This window comes from Ptychodera flava, chromosome 1, assembly GCF_041260155.1.
Source record: "Ptychodera flava strain L36383 chromosome 1, AS_Pfla_20210202, whole genome shotgun sequence".
Lineage (NCBI taxonomy): Eukaryota > Metazoa > Hemichordata > Enteropneusta > Ptychoderidae > Ptychodera > Ptychodera flava.
Window position 1 is genome coordinate 32,251,747 of NC_091928.1, and position 23,049 is coordinate 32,274,795.

At 37.7% G+C, this 23,049-nt stretch overlaps 1 protein-coding gene across 1 annotated transcript; it reads right to left on the reverse strand.

Annotated features, from left to right (window-relative positions):
- Positions 1–14,287: 14,287 nt before the first annotated feature.
- Positions 14,288–17,364, reverse strand: LOC139135364 (E3 ubiquitin-protein ligase TRIM56-like). The gene is made up of 2 exons (XM_070702719.1): positions 16,175–17,364; positions 14,288–15,068 (listed from the first exon to the last, which is right to left on the reverse strand). Exons 1-2 carry the CDS (start codon positions 17,292–17,294, stop codon positions 14,719–14,721), a joined length of 1,470 nt encoding a protein of 489 aa, XP_070558820.1. The 5' UTR covers positions 17,295–17,364; the 3' UTR covers positions 14,288–14,718.
- Between the last annotated feature and the right edge of the window lie 5,685 nt (positions 17,365–23,049).

Here is a 23,049-nt window from a genome sequence, read left to right on the forward strand (position 1 = left end):
TTGTAAAATAGGATTTGGAATGGCATGTTGTGTTGTGAAATAGCATGTTGAGTTGTAAAATAGAATTTGGAATGGCATGTTGTGTTGTGAAATAGCATGTTGAATTGTAAAATAGAATTCGGAATGGCATGTTGTGTTGTAAAATCAAAGTAGTAATTTTGGCATGGATTGGACACCATAGATGGAGGGCCTAATTAAAAAGAGTATACGGAATCTAGGAATCGCGTTAGTTTATACATGCCCAGAGTATATTCAGGCAACACCACAATACCCATCTCAACACTACCTTTGTTACGCCAAACTCACAAAAGTCGGGGATTGAAATTAATTAGATGGAATAAAATCTTTAGAGACTGAATGTAACCGGACTGCATGCTGGTTTCGTATCAATTTATCATTAAGAAATTTGATGTTTAAAGTTTCACTTAAAATTTGAAATTCCAGTACAATATCATATGCTAAATTAAGAAAAAAATAAATTTTGTAAATATGAGTTGCCTCTCCCTCAAAAAATTGTTTTGGAGTAAAGAAATAAAACCCGCAAGCATAGCCTATGCGGTGTCATGAGGAACATCAGATATGCACTCACTTCTCCTACATTTATTTAATCTTCATGCATCGTAATATGTTTTAAAGCCACGAGCACTAATCTTACCAGCCATGCTAAAATTTAGAACACAAAATAGTCTTCTCGAGACAAAAATAGCGTAGAAATATTTCCGGCCTTACAAACCAGAGATACTGATAATCGTATTCCATAACGTGCAATGGGCTGAAAGGATAGAGAGCAGCATTCATGTAGGAAGACCGCTTGGGGTTGTTATCAACATTCCCCTGTAATTACCACGATATCTTTGTTTACTTAATCCAGTTTGAATTGCAACAACAGTATTCTCCCGAGATCTGATATGCAGCATGTCTGGAGTGGGGAAAATTCACTTTGTTCAATGGGAATGTCCATATGACATTTCTAATTTTAGCGGCTTTTTATTGCAACACGTGCTGATTTCTGCCCCTTATATATAGTATCGCCCTATGCGTTGGAACGCCACTGCACTGAAAATCGGCTGAGGCAGAGTCCTGATCCTGCACAATGCATCGAATCGACAGGCTTTTATTACCGATAGTGGGCCCTTCAGTCACATGTACGTTTGTGGAGGGACCGTGGTTCCAGCCTGAAATTCGTTGAACAAGAAAGGAAAGTCTCTGGTTAGCGTCACAGTGGCTAACTGGAAATGCATTTGTTTACGCATGGAGGTATAAAGAGAGAGTCGTCTTTTGCCCGTGATTAGGACACCAAGACTGGCCAAGACTGTATCGTGTTTCGAAAATCAATGTTGACCTGGCCTGACACGAGTGTATGCCTATCGCGTTCATGGTAGGCCTGCCCGCAGCCTATGTGTTGTGGTGGGACTGTGGTTTACTTGCACGCGTGCGAAATACAGCATTTTGGTAACATTTTGATTGATACAAGTTGGCAGGATGGTGGACTTGCCCACAAAATAAACCTGTTTGCAACGTTTTGATTGATACCTGTCAATGGTAAAGTTCACTTCGTGAAGTTGATTGGCTACCACAGAAAGAATAGATGCTATTTGACCAATTAGAAAACATATCAACTGCAGTCATTATTTATGGCCTGGGGGGTTGGAGGAATCTGAGGGGGGGGTCACTAAAAAATCACAAGCGCTACAAGGGGGGGTTGCTCAAAAGAGGAGAACAAGAAAGGGGGGGCTACTCAATTTTGTTGACATGTATTGAAGCATTTAGTGGAGTTACGAATTAATACAACAATAATAGTAAAGATATGTATATTCATACCCGGTATATATATATATATATATATATATATATATATATATATATATATATATATATATATATATATATATATATATATATATTATATATATATATATATCATAATACAGGTGGTTTCAAGTAGAAACTAAAATCTCATTACACTATGTGTTCCACGTTATTGTGATCTTCAGACGAGAATGATCAGCTATTCGACATGGCAAGCCTTATGTTAGAGGCTAGTACTGAGTACATTTTTCAGTATTTCCTGATTAAAGATTGATATACTTGCCTGATCATTCATGAGAAACGTCTGCTTTCTATATTCTACATTGTATAGGTTACCGATAGGGGAAAATGTGTAAAGCAAGCTAATTCTGATTCTATAAAGTTTAAAACCAGTGGAATGCCTTGACAACAAACCCATCTTTTATTGCAGGAAAATAATAATAAATAATAAATGTGAATAAATGTATTTTTTTCAAAAAATGTAATTGAAATCAGTGAACTGGAATATAAGTTTTGGAATACTGTCTCAGATTTCTGTTCCTTTGAGTTTTTTATATGAAAAAAATCTGAAAAAATACTCCCCAAGTGCCACCAAATAACACCATTTTAATCTCTATTTTTCAAAAGCTCCAATGGCAGGAGGGGAGACACCCCCCTCCTGACCTTCCCCCGCGACCCCCTCTTTTCAACAAATCCTACGGAGAACACTGCATGTCATCAGAGCACTGGATACAAACCTGTACATCAGCCCCTGTCACAGCAATGGAACCTCTTTCCGACACAGACCTGTACCACAGGGTTTAATCAGGGTCTGTACAGGGCCTGTCACAGCAGCAATCCATTTTACTATATAGATATTTAACTTTCCCAATTTTTTGGGAGGGGTCACTCAAAATTTCTGTAGCAGAGAGGGGGGTTACTCAAACACGTCATGGTTGGCAGGGGGGTTACTCGAAATTTTGGAGTTTCTAAAGCAATTCCTCCGACCCCCCCCCCAGGCCGTAAATAATGACGGCTCCCTTAATACCAAGTTAGGGGGTTGATGCTGGACTTTTCAGATCTCACGGAATTACTTACTTCGTACATTCCGGCATTTCAAATTAACCCGTAACAGTTGAAACAAGAATGCGCGTCGCACCCAGTACAAATTACCATTCATCTTCGCGACAAGGCTGTGGCTGTGGCATAATCCCAACCTGAACCACCAGAGCTGATTCTCATGATCATTGTTAGACTATGTCAGTTGGCCATTATAATCGAATTAAAAAGCCATGGCGTAACTAATATGCACCAATCAGACGCAGGGTGCTTTAGGTGACGTCACTATAATTTGATCTCTGAAATCGAAACTATCCTATTGTTTTATGTGGAATATATACGCAATAGTGATCGGCTTTGGTGAATCGACAGATGTGAATCTAGTTCTAATTGCTTGATTCGTGGAACGCGCAAGCGGCCCGTGATTCGCGCGGCAATTGGCACGCGGCTTGTGGTGCTTGAATTAGGCTTACGCCCATACCAGTCACAGTTCGATAGACACCATAGGACCTAGATATTTGCAATATAGCAACCTTAACATATGGTCTACAAAATCAATGTACAGAATTTTGATTGATCAATTTTTAATGTTACAAATTTACGTGCAGTGTGATTTTGAAAAATACTGGCCCTCCCTCCCTATAATATCTCTCGAGTCCCTTTCTGTATATGCACAGAATTTGTTGGTCATTCGCTGGTAGCCAGTTCATGCATTTAGAAGGCAGCGTTGAAGCCCGAATTTCATTTACCCATGCAAATGAATCAATGAATTAAATTGGAGTGAAAATGCACCTACTCCTGGCTCACGGCACGTGACGCGTAGCACGCGGCATGTGGCACGTGCATTAGGGAGCCATCATTATTTACGGCCTGGGGGTCGGAGAAATTGCTTTCGAAACTCCAAAATTTCGAGTAACCCCCCTGCCAACCATGACGTGTTTGAGTAACCCCCCCTCTCTGCTACAGAAATTTTGAGTGACCCCCCCCCCAAAAAAAGAAATTAGGAACGTTAAATATCTCTAAAGTAAAATGGATTGCTGCTGCGACAGGCCCTGTACAGACCCTGATTAAATACTGTGGTACAGGTCTGTGTCAGAAAGAAGTTTCATTGCTGAGACAGGGCTGATGTACAGGTCTGTATCCAGTGCTCTGATGACATGCAGTGTTCTCCGTGGGATTTTTTTTTACAGAGAGGTGAAGATGTGGTGCAAAAGCACCAAAAGCGACTGCGCAAGCTGTCGCGGGGGGGGGGGTGTGGGGGTGTCTGGAGGGGGTGTTCCTCCTCCTGCCGTTGGAGCTTTTGAAAAATACAGATTAAAATGGTGTTATTTAGTGGCACTTGCTGCCAGTGTTAGAATAAATGTACGAATGTTTGTCAAGCCTACAAAAATGAAATAAACAAATAAATCATTGTAAAGCGGTAACACTTTATTAATACATATATGTTTTTGATTAAAATATTACTAGAAAACAAAACTGGTGAATGTCATTCTGTGTGTCATCTGATCAGATATTTCATTATGGAGAAAAGAATATTAATCTGCCATTTATATCTCAGTAAATATGTATGATTTTTTATATTCATTTGGTGTGTATTGCTTTAAGTCAAGTCTTCAGTCGCATTTGTTGACATCGCCTTGATAGTGTGCTTTAAACAATGACATGAAATATAAAGGATGAGATTTGTAAACTTCCTGATAGGATCAAACTAAACAATGCATTACTATATTTTAAGCCCCTAAAGCTGGAACTTTAGCATTAATTTTTCTCTGGCAAATTGTTCTAATCTTCTCCAATATATTTTAAATCACCCCCATTAAGCCATATTACCTGCATTTACATTCATTTGTCTCCTATTGGTGACGGATTCGTTGAATAAAGTTTTGGGATCTTCGCGGAGTTTTCAAATCGGCCGCCATTTCCAGGAGCTCCTCACGTGACTGAGAACGCAATAAATGCAACGTCACGCAGCGATATTTTCAAACGAGAACGGGAACTTGGCGTGTGGCTTACAAATGGACTGAGTGAACTTCAGCAACTGTTAGCGATTAGAAACTTTTGTAGAACGCCTGAAATAATATGCCGATCACAAAGCTTGTGACCAGGATCCAGGACTCGCGGCATTCTGATTTTTCGATAAATGGTTATAATTTCTCGACGACATATGTGCGAAGTATCAGTTTTCCGCTGCTGCCTATGTTGGGAAAGCTTATGTGTTGTTGCTTATACGGCAAGGGCGTTACGCTGTTGAGTCTATATGTACGTTAATACTTTCCACGACACTTTCACATAAGCGATATCCAGCATTGTATTCTTCGGGGCGACAACGACGAAAGGACGCATATGTCTTGTTGAAAAAAACAAAACTCGCTTGCAGTTCAGTGCAAGCCTCACTTTGCAGCCGTAGATGTTGGGCGCGACGTTACTCCATTGCTGGGCCGTCTATGAGTGATGGGGGATTCATTACCGCTGCGGCCGAAGTTCATGTTTGGTGATGTTTTTCCCTAGACTATATATACCTAACCAGAGTCTATCCATCTTGCCTATTTTCGAACCGATGACCGTGGAGGGTAAAAGAATTAACATTCATGCTAAACAAACCGGATTTATGATGATCAAACTTGCATTTTTACTTTTACGGATTGAGTTGACCCTCAATGCATTTTATCGTGCGTATCCATGATCGTTTTTCAGCCGTAGCCCAACATGGAAAACGTAAACATGATTTCTATTATTTGAATGTGACGTTACTTTTTGATAGAATTTTGACAAAGATACGTTAGGAAAGAGGTAGAATCTGCAAGACGACGCTTGTTTGTTTGGCTGTAAAAGCTTCAATGCAGCACCAGCAGTGAGCCACTACAGCTGTATATGCAGCACACACAAAAAATGTTTGTGGCAGCACTATGCTCTTTGGCCAAATAGAAACATACTGACAGATAAAATACTTTAGAAAATAGGAGTGCAGTCAATACAAAACATTAATAAACTATAAAAAACAATCATGCATATCTATAAACTTACATAAATAAGAGACCCTAGAAAACAAAGGTCTATGCATAATAAAACAATAAAACATTGCGCAATTAAACAGCCTCGAGAAGTAGATAAAAAACAAATGAACAGCAATGAAATCATGAAAGTGAAGAGCAAACTATATGTCTGTATAAAGTAATGAAAGAAATGAGTATGCAATTTGATTCTGATGTAACGCTTTGAAATAATCAAGCATGCATATCATTTAGTATTCAAACAGCAAGATTTATTTTGCTTGTTTTCTTTCACTGTGTATGTGTACATGTGCTTCTACATATTTCATTGTGTTGCCTTTCATTTTTTCCTTGTCATGCCCCCTTCCTTGTTTTCGTACCCATTTTTCATACAAATATCCTTCGTAAAAAAGTATCAAAGGATAAACAATTAACTGTGTTATACTCAAACAATTTTACAAACATTTTCACTGAAAATTTTAACTACTTTTAAATAAGCATTTAAATCTCTGTGAAACACTTTTCTAACAGTTCACTGATGTCTGCCTGTTAGATATTAACTTTAAACTCGTTTTCCAATTAAAACAGTGGTGTCTAAAAATAACATGTTCTTCATGCTGTGACATTTTGGAACATGACTCATTATACCTGCAAGATTTTGATACGCAGTTGGTGGACCTACTGGGATGAGTGAAGGGAAGCTCAAGAGAAAGCAGTGGTTTGCAGCAGTGCACAGATAATTCAGCACCTTCTGAATTTGTTACAAGTCATGTGCTTTACATAAGACAGTAACATTGGAAAGATTGCATAAGTTGGATTTATGTTCAGTGATGTGCATGTGACGAGGATGATATTTCCACAGAATTAAATATTAAAAGCGACTTGATTTTACAAATTGTGTTTGAATGATTTTGTATTTCGGGAAAAAAAATTGCTTTGACTCTACTTGTAAAAATCGCTTTGAAGCAACCCCTGCAGAAAAACTCCTGCCAGGGTGAGTAAAAAAAAAATTCTCCATACCATTTCCTCCTGCCCCTCCCCGCGAAATCAAATTGGCCACCCCTTAGCAAAATAAATTGTCAACAGCAGATAGTTAAAGTCATATTAGGGGCAATTTCTTTGACTAACTACGTTTCCGTCGACTTGAATTTTGATATTAGCAGGATGGAACACGACCTCTAGCAATAAGGGAGCCGTCATTATTTACGGCCTGGGGGTCGGAGGAATTACTTTAAAAACTCCAAAATTTCGAGTTATCCCCCTGCCAATCATGACGTGTTTGAGTAACCCCCTCTGCTAAAGAAAGTTTGAGTGACCCCCCCCCATAAAAAAATGGAAAGTTAAATGTCTATACAGTAGGCCTAAAATGGATTGCTGCTAGGACAGGCCCTGTACAGACCGTAACCCTGTGGTACAGGTCTGTGTCGGAAAGAGGTTTCATTGCTGTGACAGGGGCTGATGTACAGGTCTGTATCCAGTGCTCTGATGACATGCAGTGTTCTCCGTAGGATTTTTTTACAAGAGGGGCGAAGATGTGACATTAAAATGGTGTTATTTGGTGGCACTTGCGGAGTATTTTTTTTAGATTTTTTTTGTATAAAAAACTCAAAGGAAAAGAAATCTGAGACAGTATTCCAAACTTATATTCCAGTTCACTGATTTCAATTACATTTTTTGAAAACGAAAATGTAGCGACAGACATACATTTATTCACATTTATTATTTATTATTATTTTCCTGCAATAAAAGATGGGTTTGTTGTCATTGCATTCCACTGGTTTAAACTTTATAGAATCAAAATTAGCTTGCTTTACACATTTCCCCCTATCGGTAACCTATACAATGTAGAATATAGAAGGCAGACGTTTCTCATGAATGATCGGGCAAGTGTATCAATCTTTAATCAGGAAATACTGAAAAATGTACTCAGTACTAGCCTCTAACATAAGGCGTGCCACGTCAAATAGCTGATCATTCTTGTCTGAAGATCACAATAACTTGAAACACATAGTGTAATGAGATGTTAGTTTCTACTTGAAACCACCTGTATTAAGATATATATATATATATATATATATATATATATATATATATATATATATATATATATATATATATATATGTTGTGTGTGTGTGTGTGTGTGTGTGTGTGTCTGTGTGTGTGTGTCTGTGTGTGTCTGTGTGTCTGTGTCTGTGTGTGTGTCTGTGTGTGTGTAGGTGTGTGTGTGTGTGTGTGTTACATATACCGGGTATGAACATACATATCTCAGCATACATATTGCTCTTCTTTACTATTATTGTTGTATTAATTCGTAACTCCACTAAATGCTTCTGTATATATCAACAAATTGAGTAGCCCCTCTTCTTGTTCTCCTCTTTTGAGCAACCCTCCTCCTTATAGCTTTCGATTTTTTGAGTGACCCCCTCAGATTCCCCGAACCCCCCCCCGGCCATAAATAATGCGGCTCCCTAAGAGCAAATTGTAGAATGCAAAATTGTGTGAACCAAGGTTAACCTGACCTTGTCGCTTATTAAACTACACTTGATTGAGCAGTTTACAATAGTTGCAGATGGATATATTTAATGTACAGGGAGTACATTTGTTGCAATGCTTTGTATATTGTTCATCTCCAAATATTTTCCAATTTTTTTCCAGTATTGTCGCAATTTTAAACGCCTAAGTGAAATAGCTCCTTTACTGATTCTCAACAATATTCGAACGGGCATGTGAAAGTAACGGTTTTCACTTCAATAAAAATGTTCCTCCATTTAAAAAAAACGGTACGTTCATATTGAATACAAAGCAGAGTCACTGTGGATGGTATTCGGTGTCATTGGTTGCGATCTATGACACCAAGTAGTTTGCTTTAAGATTCTAACACACATTATGCAACACGTCCATCATATTTTACATATACTAGTATAGGGTAATCCAAACCGCCATATCTGAGAGGGGCAATCGTTTAATAAAATCTCCTTCAGACGCGAAAAGCAGCATCCTGGTATACATAACCCCTTCATATGCCATTAATGATATGAATCTGTGATATTAATTACAACCCACAACAAGCCGTACTACTATGATTTTTTTACAATAAGTATTTTACAAAGTGTATCGTAGCATAGACATGCAATTGTAAGTTATACATAAGGTTTACAAGATATAGAATGTGTACAAGAAGTATTAGGTAATATATAGTGATCTAGATATTCTACAGTAAGTACTGTGAATGTTTCATGGCGTAGACAATCCTACAGTACGTGATACATGGTGCTTCGGAATATGAAATTTAACAATTATAGTACTAAATAATAATACGATGGGAACTTTTTGGGATAGTTTGATTTTCATATTTTTAAATTTCTCAAAAGTGTTAGGTGCCCTATAGTTCAATGTTGCAATATTAGACATTACTTATAAAAACACGTGTGTAACGTAAAAAGAAAAGCAGATGAGGGTACATTTTTAGATGAAATCGATATTACTTCACCATCCAATTACCCAAAATTAGTTCCAATCGTGTTTAATGTGCTATACACATAAAAGACAGAGTTATGAATAGACTGAGTTGTGATAGATATTCTAACACATCATGGTAATAGTACAACATTGCTTCTTCATCTCTTCCATCATAATTTTCACCCGTGTCAGCGTACATAGCGATTTAATAATCATCTCAAGGACATGCAAAAACAGGAATATTTGACAAGCGGTCTGAAATGTAAAAGACGCTGTCAAACATGTGTACACAGTTTACCCTCTAGCATCATGAGAAGTGACATCTATGTGGATAGAAGGTGCAATATATGGTAAATATGAGAAAAGACCAGTCTATTAGCAACCTTAATGCCAAAAAACGGCAAAAGTGTGATATTACTTTTCTTAAACGAAACCGACATGGAAATATACAGATTTTATCTAAATAAAACGCTTCTCACAATAATATGTAACCACAGTGTCGTTATATCATAAACGTTACCGTTACAGAACATCAGAGCTTTTCAGGTGACCACTGACTACATAAATGAGGTGGATACTGTACAAGGAATGTCTTTCTGATTTTGCTGGCCTGCCCAACAGTGACCAATACGAGCAATGTGGTATGTTTATACATGATACAATTTCTCTTGAAAGCGTTCGATGTACACAAAGCATCGTGCCAATGGATATGTCATTTATGGTATCGTCAACCATGATATCCTTCTTCAAAAATTTTCCTAAAGTTTGTTATTATCAAACTTTACAAAGTTTTTGTTTTCCTCATTAATCCTTTCTATTGAGATCTGTCGGCATACATCTGCAACTTTCGTGTTTGCAGCACGAACGTAACAGTTCCACACAACATAATATTTAGTACGCTGTCTCAAACCATTGGAATTCCTCACCTAAGTAAAACAATAACAGATAATACACACTGAAAATTCTAACTCAGAAGTTATTTCTTAAATTGCATTAAGAGTGTATTATTATTCAGCTTCAATTACATTTGAATAATTATTGCGTTACAATTGATCCATGGGCCATGGACTCGACTCGTTCTGCTGGACGACTATTTTAATGGTTCTTATCCTACTCTCTTTTATTCTTACCACCCACCTTAATTCCACTGATATGTATACCTGATACACTGATATATTTACCTTTGGTAAATATCCTCAGTTATAATTATCAGTATCAGGTACGCGGTGAAAACAAACTAAGGCCATTTAAAGAATTTTTTCGTTTGCCATCCGTGGGTTTTGAAAAACTACCAGCCAGCCAGCCAGCCAGCCAGGAAAAAAACAAACACAGACAAAAAACACAAGTGTATTAACATTAGCTCAATTTTTGTTTGGGTTCTCGTGGAAAATATATTTTTATTTGTAATAGCGTTAACATTGTGCTTGTTTTCTTAATAATTTTATCTGAAAATCTACCAGCACGCGGATGGCAAACAAAGTTTGTTAAAGCGCCACTAAGAGCTCCCAATGGGTTAGTCTGGCAGTTTCGCCAAAGACTTGCTTTATTTCCTTTCTTTTACAGACAGACTCTGATAAGACACTTCATGGGATTCAATGGCAGAAAAAAAAAGTTTCCTGAAAAACTCTACTGGTTGCAGGTTGTAACGTTTGTTAAAATTCAATTGTAACAACTTTTTAGCTCGGTTATTAAAGTATAAGTTGGAAACATGAACTGACAACAAAAATTTTTTCAAAAGTGGCTATTAAGTTGACAGACCCCTTAAATGCACAAAACAATTGGACAATTTTTTGACAGCTGTTATTTTATTTATTTATTTATTTATTTATTTATTTATTTATTTATTTATTTATTTATTTATTTGCTGCAATCCTTTTAAAGTAGGGGTTACAAAAACAATAGAAGCAGCAAATTACACTGAGCACTGCAAATGCAAATAAAAACTTACAGAAGGGCTAGCTGAAAAAGTCAAACAAAGAAAACAAGCCATTATTATCAACCAAACGATATTGTTAGTGACTAAAGCTGAAAAGGAAATGTTTGTTAAACATTTCTTTCCACTATCTACTATATCTGTTAAGAAACGTCTGAAAAGTTGTCAATTTATTTGTATAGATCTTCTCGTTAATTCTTGTAGAATTACCCTTGAAAAAACATATCAACTCCTTTCTTTCTCTGAAATCCTTGAGAAAGTTCAATTCGCTATTATTCATCAACATTTCTTTAGTATCATCATTTTTTTTCATTATTTTTGTCTTTCTATTGTGAACTGATCTTATTTGAAAAGAAAATGTTCCAATGTCTCATCTTCTTTTCCACAGCAAGGACATGTGAAATCATCTTCCCACCTTTCATGCCGAAAAATGCCGAGAGAGTTTGACCGGTTAAGAAGGGCTTGACTACGCAGTTTCTGCGTAGTGAAGCTTCATTACGTATTCATGGTGACCCCTGGCCAGCTGTCAATAACTTTGGGGGCTTTTGTCTTTTGGCCTGCTTTGCATATGCGTCGTTGGACACGACCTGCCAATCACCCAGGTAGTCAATTAAACTATTCATTGACTGTTTACCGACCCAATTAACACTATCCAGCAGTATCAGTCATATTTTAATCGCGTGGCCCGGGTGGGCACAACGTAGGAACGCGTGTATTTCTGTGTGTACGTTTCACTTGTGGTGTTGTTTGTACCATCGTGTGTCCTTGTTTCACCTACAGCATTACCTTCAAGGTGACAGGCTTACTATTAATGTTCAGTATCATTGCACCGAGTTCTGCCCACGGTGAAAACCACCTGTTTTGCCTACTAATTACTGCCCGTCGCTGCCCGTCCTGAATGTAGCCTATCTATAGCTACAGTAATCACATAAATCATTTATCAGTTTTGATATATACTCCTAAATTGTAAGTTTGATCAAAATCGAGACCACATTCAAGGGCTATGCAGACTGTCCATGTAAGCACACACAGTGACAAGAAGGCGGCAAACACCTACTCGCCAAGCACATCGAATCGGCGAAAAGAAGCATAAAAAGCTAGGCTTATCGCCAAAACAAACGCGCCAAGCGCTAACAAAAACCCATACCAAGCGGCCCTTTCAGGGCCACCAAATACTCCAAAAAGGGAACTACCAAAAAATACGATAAGATGACATAGAACACACAAACACTTAAAAGAAATAACAAAAATCGTACACATAACAAACAACTGAACACAACATTAAATACAAAATAACAATCACAGTAACGTAACAGAAAACATGACCGTGGAAATAAATCAGCTATTTCCAAGAAAAGCCGACAACAACATGAAATTCAACAACAACCTATCATCGCTCAAACTATGAAACTCCGAAAAATAGTATTAGGCAAAAGCCTTAAAATTCATTCGGACACCAACAAAACCAAACAGAATAAAACCACCTCAGGATTTCAACAAATAAAGTCGTATAATGTGACTACGCTACATCGTGAGACACAATCGCAACAACACCAATTCAGAGAAAAGTCAAATTGGACTCCACGAACAACAAAAAAACAAAAACTTGAAAGCTATCTGAAGCTTCTAAACTCGCACTTCTAGAGATACCCTTTCAAACAAGGAAACAAAACATGTCGCGTGCCAAAAGAATCGCGATAAACCAGCTTGCAAACATTGGACAAATTTTGGGAAAATACCCTTCGACAAGGGTCGGTTTTTCGTTATTGTCAACACAAACGATTACGTACTCGAATGCGAAAGGCAATTACGTAACACTCAGTATTATACACAACAAGCCAGAACAAACAGTAAACAAGTAAATGAACTATTAATTAAAATGTACGAGAACAAGCACATCAACCAGGATACTTGTAAGTATCTTGATCCAATAAACATAAAATCCGTACCCCGCAGTGGTACTTATTGCCTAAAAATTCACAAACCTCCGCAAAATCTAAAAGACACACCAGTCAAAACAAACTTTACCGAAGTAAAGAAATATAGAACAAACAAACCGAACCACCGAACGGACTCACAACGTGACCAAAATTAATATACTTGCCTCGCTAATCGGAAAGCAAGACCACTAAAATGCATTAAAATAAATTTTCACAACACAAACTAAGGAAAGAATCTACACTGCGACTGATGAGAAACCACACTCGGGTTCGAAACGCAAGCGTCAAAGGGCGACTCTATCAACTTTTGTAACAACATAGGTCCGGCTGCGTCTCACCATAAGCTTTCCCCACACAAACAAAACATTACCGTACACACTAATCCAAACTTCTCTACAAATATCCAAAGCGAAACAAACATTTCATTAACACAAACAATCGGATAAGAATGTAGGAACACATTTTCGAAACGAATCAAACACAAACTCGACACAAAAACATTTAGGATAGTTAGGTGGGGAGCCTGTTTCACATTTTTTACATCTCGCTATAGTGTCTATGATTCTAAAAATAAAATCATCTGCCACTTTTTCTGTATACGCGGTTTGGCAAAACTCATCTCTTCAATCGAAAGTCGGGCGATTTCATGGTTCTTTGGGGCACTTAAGTGTACGTCGAGCTTAAGGAATGTAGTTACATTCGCGATGTTTTATTCGAAAATTATTTATTCCTTCAAGGGCAAATGCACATAATTTATGCTGTTGGAAATACTGGCCGCTCATAAACAAGACAATAAACTCAATATATGTGCATTTTTACTTATATTGTCAAAGTACCACCGACACCCACAAAAAACCAAATGGTTCAGTCCAGGTATTTGCAACTCTGCCATCCGACTGGTCAACAGGAAATCAACCATAGGTGTCTTTTGGCACGCGTATACGCCAGTCACCTAGGCGACGGTAATCTGCACCACTTATCACCATCGGGAAGGTACTCCTCCTCATATACCACTGGTGATCCCACCCTCAAGGCACTGCGTCATTCGACCAAGCATTGTTATTGTAATTTCCTGCATAAAATTAACAGCGAGGTCAACCGGTCAAACTCTCTCGGCATTTTCTCTCATGTCTTTCATATTTCGGATCAAGAGTATATTATCTTGACTTTAATCGAGCACCTTTGAAATCATTGATAGATTTTAGATAATCTTCACATTGTAGCTTGTTTTCAAATCATTGATAGCAAGCTAAGGGTGGAGGCTCCGGGTGAACAAGCTAGATATCTTTCACTCTCTGGACGTAACTCAAGAAGATTCAAATTGGCATTCACACCTACAGTATTTTGATTTTTAGCGTTACGAGAAATACTTGAAGATTTCTCCTAAGAAGCTTCCCCAAAATCCTTAATGGCTTTACTGAGCATCCTTTGGAATCCTTCAAATTTTTGTTTCTAGAGTTTCGAACTTCACTGCAAGAGGTTCGCTACGGGGTTCCCGCAGCAAGGCACTGCCTGATCCTGTGATTGGATGAAGCTTCATTTCAGCAGTTAGGTAAAGATTAACACAAAAATAAAGACTGTCAATACCGGCTCCTTCCTCATGAGTATCCTTACTTTACCTGTCTTTCTGTGTTTTAGCATTTTAATATCACCAATGCAATGATCTTTCCACTGTGATGTAGCCCTATCAAACAGGTACAATTTGGCCCGCGCAGAATATAGTTCATCTTCCCCTTCTTCACCAGTTATTACATTCACGGTCTTTTGGAGTGCTACAGTTGGCTTACAGTGGATGTCATCACTTGGACCAGCTGCTCCGTCTTCATCCGTGGAATCCCGTGGTTGGGAAGGAGATTCTAACAACTGGCTGCCTGCTCCCTTAAATTGAGATGAAGGGCCTAAAAGGTGGGGACAAAGGAGAGAGTTCTTGTATGAGTATATGCTGGAGAATATTAAAAAAACACATTGTCAATAATACTGCGATCCTATTTGATCACCATAAACTGTATAGATATGACTTATATCTTTATTGAGCAAAGTCAGTGAGTATGACACACCTCGTATCTTACTAAGAAGTCACGTTTGAATATCTTTATTGGATATAGTCAAACTAATATATCAGTAGTTTTGCTGTCATTTTGAACAAACAACCAGGAATATACTGTGAAAGTTGAAGATCACATTTGAGAGTCATAAATATATCAGTCTGATTTGATTATAATATTCTGAAGATAATATTGATAATTCTCAAAGAAACCGAATGAAAATGATTTAAGGAATTAATTGCCTCAAAGTTTGTGATAAAACTTAAAAACAGTGAATAGTCAGAATACACATACAAACATTCTTCAAAACAGCTGACATTATTTTTCTTTACTGACCCCTTCAACTGACAGAGCAAAGTTTCAGCTATTATTTAGTAAGATGGCACTTAATTATATTAAGCTGCATTTCTGTAAGAATTATGCAATACGTGCACACAAATGTCCAATCACCTTGCAGGACTACCTTTCAAGATAAATAGCTAGCTTTTCCATCTCTTGACGAAACTTGGCATCTCGAAACCAAATGCTTTAATTTGTGAATGGTGTGAAAGGATGTCATGACTGACTGACATGATGACTGAGAGATACCGAGAAAAGGTGGCAGGAAATATGAAATATGTGAACTATAGCACCTGGCACTGATTGGATTTGCTAAATTCATGAACATCTATGAGAGGACACACACACACACATATATACCCGGTATATATACAGAATTGTGTCAAATGTGATTTGTCAATCTAATGATGTTTTTTTGTTTTTTTGACACCGAAAATGATTTATTGTAATCTTGGCTCATGTTTTCAAATGAAATTTGCCATCACTATTATCTTTTGGTATTATATGTTCTTATATTTTATCGGGATTTGTTATTACAGCATAAACTATTAGGGCATGTATGACGCTATCTCTGTTTTTTGAAGTGATGTTTAAGTCTTCATTCATGCGAAAATACTCACAATTATTGACCACTTTGCGTGCAGATGTATGGACAACACCAATGGTCTTCGTTTTACAGAAATCAACAGATGGTTGAAACTCCATGTTGTCAGTCTCGACAGGATCCGTTTTTGTTCCCACTCTCAGTAATTCTTCCATTTGAGCTGAAATTCCTGTCTTGGCTGACATCAACTGTGCGGCATTTCCATAATGCATCAGTCTTTCTGCATACTCTCTTGCATATGACATGTCACTTTCTCTGCACTCCAATTCTTTCAGCTGTGCGTTTAAGTTTACTTTCCTTTTGTCATACTCGTCTTTCAATTCTTGGAGAAGTTTATCACCATTTTCACGTATCATTCGAGTGACGTCATCGATTGTTTTCTGGATGTGCTGTTTCATGCTCTCTTCGTCTGCTTGGTAGCAGCCATCGAGAGATTTCACCACTTCGGTGACGACAGCTCTGCCTTCATTGAGTGCAACTTCTTTCGCTTTTACTCGGTCGATCATATCCTCCAAATATTCACTGAAGCCATGGGCAGCATCTTTTAAGTATATGTAACTGTGTTCTGGTCTCGCATGATCTAATGCTGCACACTTATAACAGATTGCTATCTCACACGTATCACAGTACAAGTCCACCTGATTGTCTGAGTGACGGGTGCAGTACACCGGAGGCTGCAAAGAGGCGGGGTCATCGGACTTTGCTACTTCATATTCTTCCAAGGTCATCAAATGGTGAGATCGTGAGATGCGTAATCGCGAATGGGGAATAGCGCAGTTATTACACATGTCTACTCCACACTCCAGACAATGTTTTACGCTCTCGGCCTGTTCACATCCTTCACACACTCTGGCATATGCAAAAGTCTCTTCTCGTTTTCTGACAATTTCAACCAATTCGTTGATAAACAAATTGGCACCAATACCTGCCACGCCGGTACCCGGAAGTTGGTGTGAACGTCGACATATTGGACAGGTTATCGTCCCTCCTTCCTCTGCCAGCTTATCAAGACACGGCTCACAGAAGCTGTGAAGACACGGCAGCAGTTTTGCATTCTTGTACCGCTCTGAGCAAATGATACAAGACAAAAAATTGTCGTCAATTTCCTCCAGGAACGTTGCCTTTTTTGCCGCCATTGATATCTCGCGGGTGATATCTCAAGCAATGCAGCTCCAGTCGAATCCAGCAGCTGAACCAAAGTCTTTCTCTGTGCCCACAGAATAACGCCCTCTACGCTAAACTTGAGGACGCACTTTGTCAACAGCAGACAGTTCAATATCTTGTAAATGACGAAAATATACCTATCCACGCTTTAACATAAAGACGAAACATGCTGAAAAGCAAATATCTGAAATATTTATTTGTGCATAGCTTTACTTACCGCATTGCATCTTTTTTTATTTACATTTTATTTATATTTTAGTGTTTTTCAGCAGAATAGTCGTAGTGTATGGCAAAGATGCAATCGAAATACGATTGAAATAGCAATTATAATTATTAGCATAAGATGACCTGATAACAATGAAAAAGTACAGCTGTCTATGCACGACCTTCAAGTTAGGGGCTATCCGTATCCTTCCATATCAGATCTATCGGCGCGAAAATCCAATATCTTCGATCACCTGCCGGTTAATTCTTCATTGTAGCAAAAATAACTCCTCGTACAAAAAAGTTATGGTAATAGATTTCTCGGTTGGCGGATGGGTATTTTTACTAAAAAGCGGGCGGAGGAATTTCCTTCTCTCAAAAAGGAACGATTGGTAGGGTGTATATGATTCGGTTGTTTTCGAGAGCTTGCCGATTAGCACTGAAAAAGCATCGGGCAACGGGCAATTGTCCGAAGGCTGTAAGCTGAGAGTTGGGAAACTACAAGCTACGAGTGTGCTGGTAGGGAAAGGGGAAAATATCAGGCAGAATGGGAAAATTATAAAATTATAACGCGAGCTCGAGGCCAGAGCAATTACGAAAAATTTTTCATTTTCTCCTCGCCGCGAATTTAACGTTGTTGAAAATACGAAAGAATAGCACATCTATATATGTTCAAATTCCCGATTTCTAAAACTCAGCTGGTTTGCTGCATTCGGTTCGACAATTTCATAGCTTTGAACTTCTCGTTAAATGTGTACTTCGCTATGATGGGAGTATCTTCGCTCGGCCCTTTTGACTTGCAACAAATATATATATATATATATATATATATATATATATATATATATATATATATAACTTACTGATTTCGCCAGAGAGGAACCGTTGTAAGAAGCTACACCTAATGATAATTGCTTACCACCGTACGATATTCATTCCTCAGATACGATATCTAAGAAGTAGGTCCTCTTCACTGACTTATAGGCAACTTTGATTCAATGCAGCTAACTTTGATTCTGTCGTGAGGAGACCGTAATATAAAGAAACCAATGCTAACACGATTGGAAATATTTTGGGTTTATAGGATTTTGAAAAGTTTGTCAAAAATTATTGAAAAATAAGGCACCAGACCATAATTTGTTGCTACAGACTAAGGTAAATTTCTTAATTTTGTTCAATCTACTTGGCAACAAAGTTAAGTTAACTGCTTTTTACTAAATCTAGTCAAATTTGCTTTTTTGCAAATGTAAATACAGTGAAATAAACAAAAAATTTGCAAACTGTACTTATCATATAATTCTGCAGAATGTTTTGAATCTTACAAATTTTGATCCTTTACCTGTTTTTGATATATCACGGTTGTCAAATTGCGATTTTTCGAACAGTTATAACAACTACTTTGTTTGACTGCTGATAGTACATTGTAAACTCTCCTATTTTGCTAAACTGTCATTTTCATTGTGTGGTAGATGTTCAGAAAACTAAGGTATTTCATACTTTTGATGTTAGTACCTCAATAAGGCAAAGTAAAATAGTTAAAATTGTATTTTTTTATTCTATCTACTTAAAAATACAAGGAGTTCAAGTAGCTGGTGAAATATTTGTATTAAAAAGATATTTTGAAATTGAAAAGTTGAAAATGTCTAAAAATTGTTCATGACAACACTACCTTATATTTTCAAGGCCACCTTGAACATGACCCTCTATTTTTCAAGGCCACCTTGGACATGACCCTCTATTTTTCAGGGCCACCTTGGACATGACCCTCTATTTTTCAAGGCCACCTTGAACATGACCCTCTATTTTTCAAGGCCACCTTGGACATGACCCTCTATTTTTCAAGGCCACCTTGGACATGACCCTCTATTTTTCAGGGCCACCTTGGACATGACCCTCTATTTTCTCAAATTACCAAAACTTGGGGAATGGACAAAAAAATAATGACAATTTCAAAGAAAACAATAGGATCTGTCATTTTGAAATGGTAGAAATCTATTTATTGTGCAAATTTATCAAAAGTGTCGGGTACCCTATAGCTGAAAGTTACAATATTACAGATTACCCTTAAAAACATGTGAATTGCAAAAATAGAAGAGTAGATGAGCTTAAATTTACTGAATAAACCAATATTACTACAATATCCTATTATCCCAAAATATTTCCAATCGTGTTCAATGCTTTTTAAGGTAGAATGGGCCACGGGAACTCATATTGGGACTCTTTTACAGTATGGTTTCGGTCTACCACTTTTATATACTCATTGTGAAGCTCATTGACAAATAAATTTTTCACAGGGTTATTTTTGTGAAAATCGAAAAACTTTTCTTTTTCGCTTTACAGTTAACACTATGAAAGGGCTGGCGGACATTTTAAAATGTCGGTAAATAATCGGATTATTTGTTTCTCTTGTCCGGAAGGTTGCACCAGAGCCCTGATGTTTAATCTTAATTTTGAAAGGGAATGGTTTAAAGTTTCCTTGAGGAAAATTTCAGCAAAAGTTACGCAAGGGAGTTGCTCAAAATGTTGAAAGAGAGAGAAGGCGGTTACTCAATTTTTGTTGCAACATAAATTTAAACTTCTCTCAGATTGCACCATGGCACACATCATTTTCTCAAAACTTTCAATACGAGACGGGTACACCCCCTCTCGTGTTCTCCCCTTTTGGTGTTCAAACAGTTTTACTAGTAGAGAGACAAATTGAAACACCTCTCAGATTGCACCAGACTGCACCATTGTACGTATCAATTCCTCAATTTTTTTCAAAGGATCTAGATCTAGGGCAAAATTGATCTGTTGTGAAGTCATCCTTTATTATCATATATTTATATTTATATTATCATATATTTTATAATTGTGGAAATTACATGGCTGGCGAGGTTGCAAACAAATAATGAATGGATTAAAAATTAAAATACTGACTCTGACTGTTGATCCTCTGATCATATCGTTTACAGAAATGTGAGATTTTGCAAATGACACAAGAAGGTCGCCGATTTTCCACTCCTGCATATTATTTTGTCTTCCATCTCTGGCAAACTGAGAACAGGTTTTACCAAATGTATTGTCATTGCGCTGTTGTTGAATATTGTGACTCAAACACTGATCATGCAGAAAATCATTAAATATAATAAAAATATCAGTGTTTAATGTCATTTTCAAACAGTTTTACCGCATGAAAAAATAAATTGAAATACCTCTCACAGAGACTGCACCATGCTGCACCATTGCACACATAAATTTCTCAAAATTTTCTACGCAAAAGGGGACACCCGCTCTGACACTTCCCCCCTCAGCTCCTTGCGTGTTCTACCAGTACCTTCAAATTCAGCCCTGTCAGATATCCTAGTGAAAAGCATGTCATGATATCCAAATCAAACAATACTGTACGGTTGGATATTGGTTATAGCGTGGGCTTTTATATCTATATTTTGTAGTAAATTTGAATTTTTAATTTTTTGGTTTCACCTTTTTCAGGAATATTATCCTTGTATTACGTCATTATTAGTACAGTGTCTTACTGTATAAATACTCATATAGTATTCTTTCTAAGATTTAAGCTTTGAACACAGGGTATTGCAAGCAATATTCGTCTAGAAGTTAAGAAATGATCAATAAATGTCATGTATCAAACTTTTTTTTCATTATACAAGCCTTAACTGCGTCTAGTGTGTGCCTATTACTATACCCTAGCTATTTGTGTATAGTATTTTAACGAAAACAGTCCATAATCTGTTAATTGCCCTCCCTAATCCCCTTCAAATTTGGTCTCCCGATCACCAACGCGAGGGCCAGGGGGAGGGGGTTTATCCACAGGCACTCCTTAGCTGGTAGTCTGCCAAGTAGATCGATTTCGGCTCGATATATCGATCCCGTAGTCGATATGCCCGCCACTGCAACCTAAATACTGACAAGGTGTGCAACAGAACCACTCAAAAAACACACGACTAGGGTTTTTAACTGGCCGTGTGCTACCACAAAACAATCAAAACTAAAACACCTATATACCTTGTTGGATCAGAAATTTAACCACCTTCTCGAAAATCACGCCGATGAACGCGTTACTTGCATCGTCTTGAAGAAATCGGGCGTTTTTTGAGGCCAAACGTAGTGAAACACGGTCCACAGAACGATTCTACCATATGACGTAATTTATGATTTTAAAGGTTTTTAGTATTGCTTTATTTTTGTTACTTTTACAAATACGTATATTGATATTAAACTTTAAGTGGGGGGGGGGGGTCAGTCAAAATTTAAAATTCTGTGTTCGGGAAGGGGGTTACTCAAATTCATCATGGTTGGCAGGGGGGTTTTACTCGAAATTTCGGAGGTTCCGATGAAATTCCTCCGACTTCCCCCCAGGCCATAAATAATGATGGCTCCCTAATATAGCCAGGCAATGCAAGGAACTATGTACCAAAGGTAATCTCCTAAAAATCAGAAGTAAAGTACGGCGACCTCTATACTGACGCCGTATTCTTGTGTAGTGAGAGGCGACAGCAAGAGAATATCGCGTAAGTATAGACGTCACCGTACTCTACATCTGATTTGTGCCGAGGTAGTACTATGTGACCATTTGCTCGACATCAGGCGGGTAAATGGTGTCCTGCCTCGAGGGTACATAGTCCTTTCTATGTCTCTATACATGCTTGTCTTACCGAGTTTTCACCCCAAATGTTTGGGTTTATTTGCAATTGACAATCATATGCTTTACTGCCACGTTATACGAAAATCCATCATCGAACTGCGCATTGATATATTTAAATCACTGTTTACAGTTTATCGATTTTTCATGCGTACTTTTCTGAAATCTGGATTTCCCATGTAAGATATATTATTTGAAATTTTTAAATCCTGAAGCTGTCAAATATTTCCGGTCCACTTTCAGTCAAATGATGACTGCGCGGCCCGCGAGGTCATCAACAAGTTACCAATGAGTCCTGTGGAGCGCATGACGTTCGATATAGGAGCATATAACAAACGTCGTTAATGACTGATTTGTGATTTTTAAGTTTTGACGAAAATTATTTTGTCCAACAACAGTAACGTTAATCTACAAACTGTACACAACACCTTGTGTCGTTGCCAAGGTTCATAATACCTTTAATTCAACATTTGTAATGGACATATAAAATGTATACTTGTTTTATTGAAAAAAGTTAGAGCTATTATATCTCTGATCTCTCTGTTTTCAATGCACAGCAGAAGTTAAGTCGATGTTCGACACTCAGCGGAGAAAAGTTTGTAAACGTAGTGACCAAAAATTTCCAAAGGACAATCGAATTCGGGAGGTACCAGTTAACTCGCACCAAAAACAAAATAAGAAAATATTTTTCCAGCGAATTGGCAGTATGTACTAAATCTACACTGAATCGATTTAGAACTTTCAACGAAATGCTAGAGGTGAGCATGTCGGTCGACAGTGGCGCACTGTGACACTGAATTGAACTACGTACAAGTTCAGACTGTCGGAGCTTGTCCAGTAATGGCCACATGTGGCGCTCTTCAAAAGAATGTGACATAACG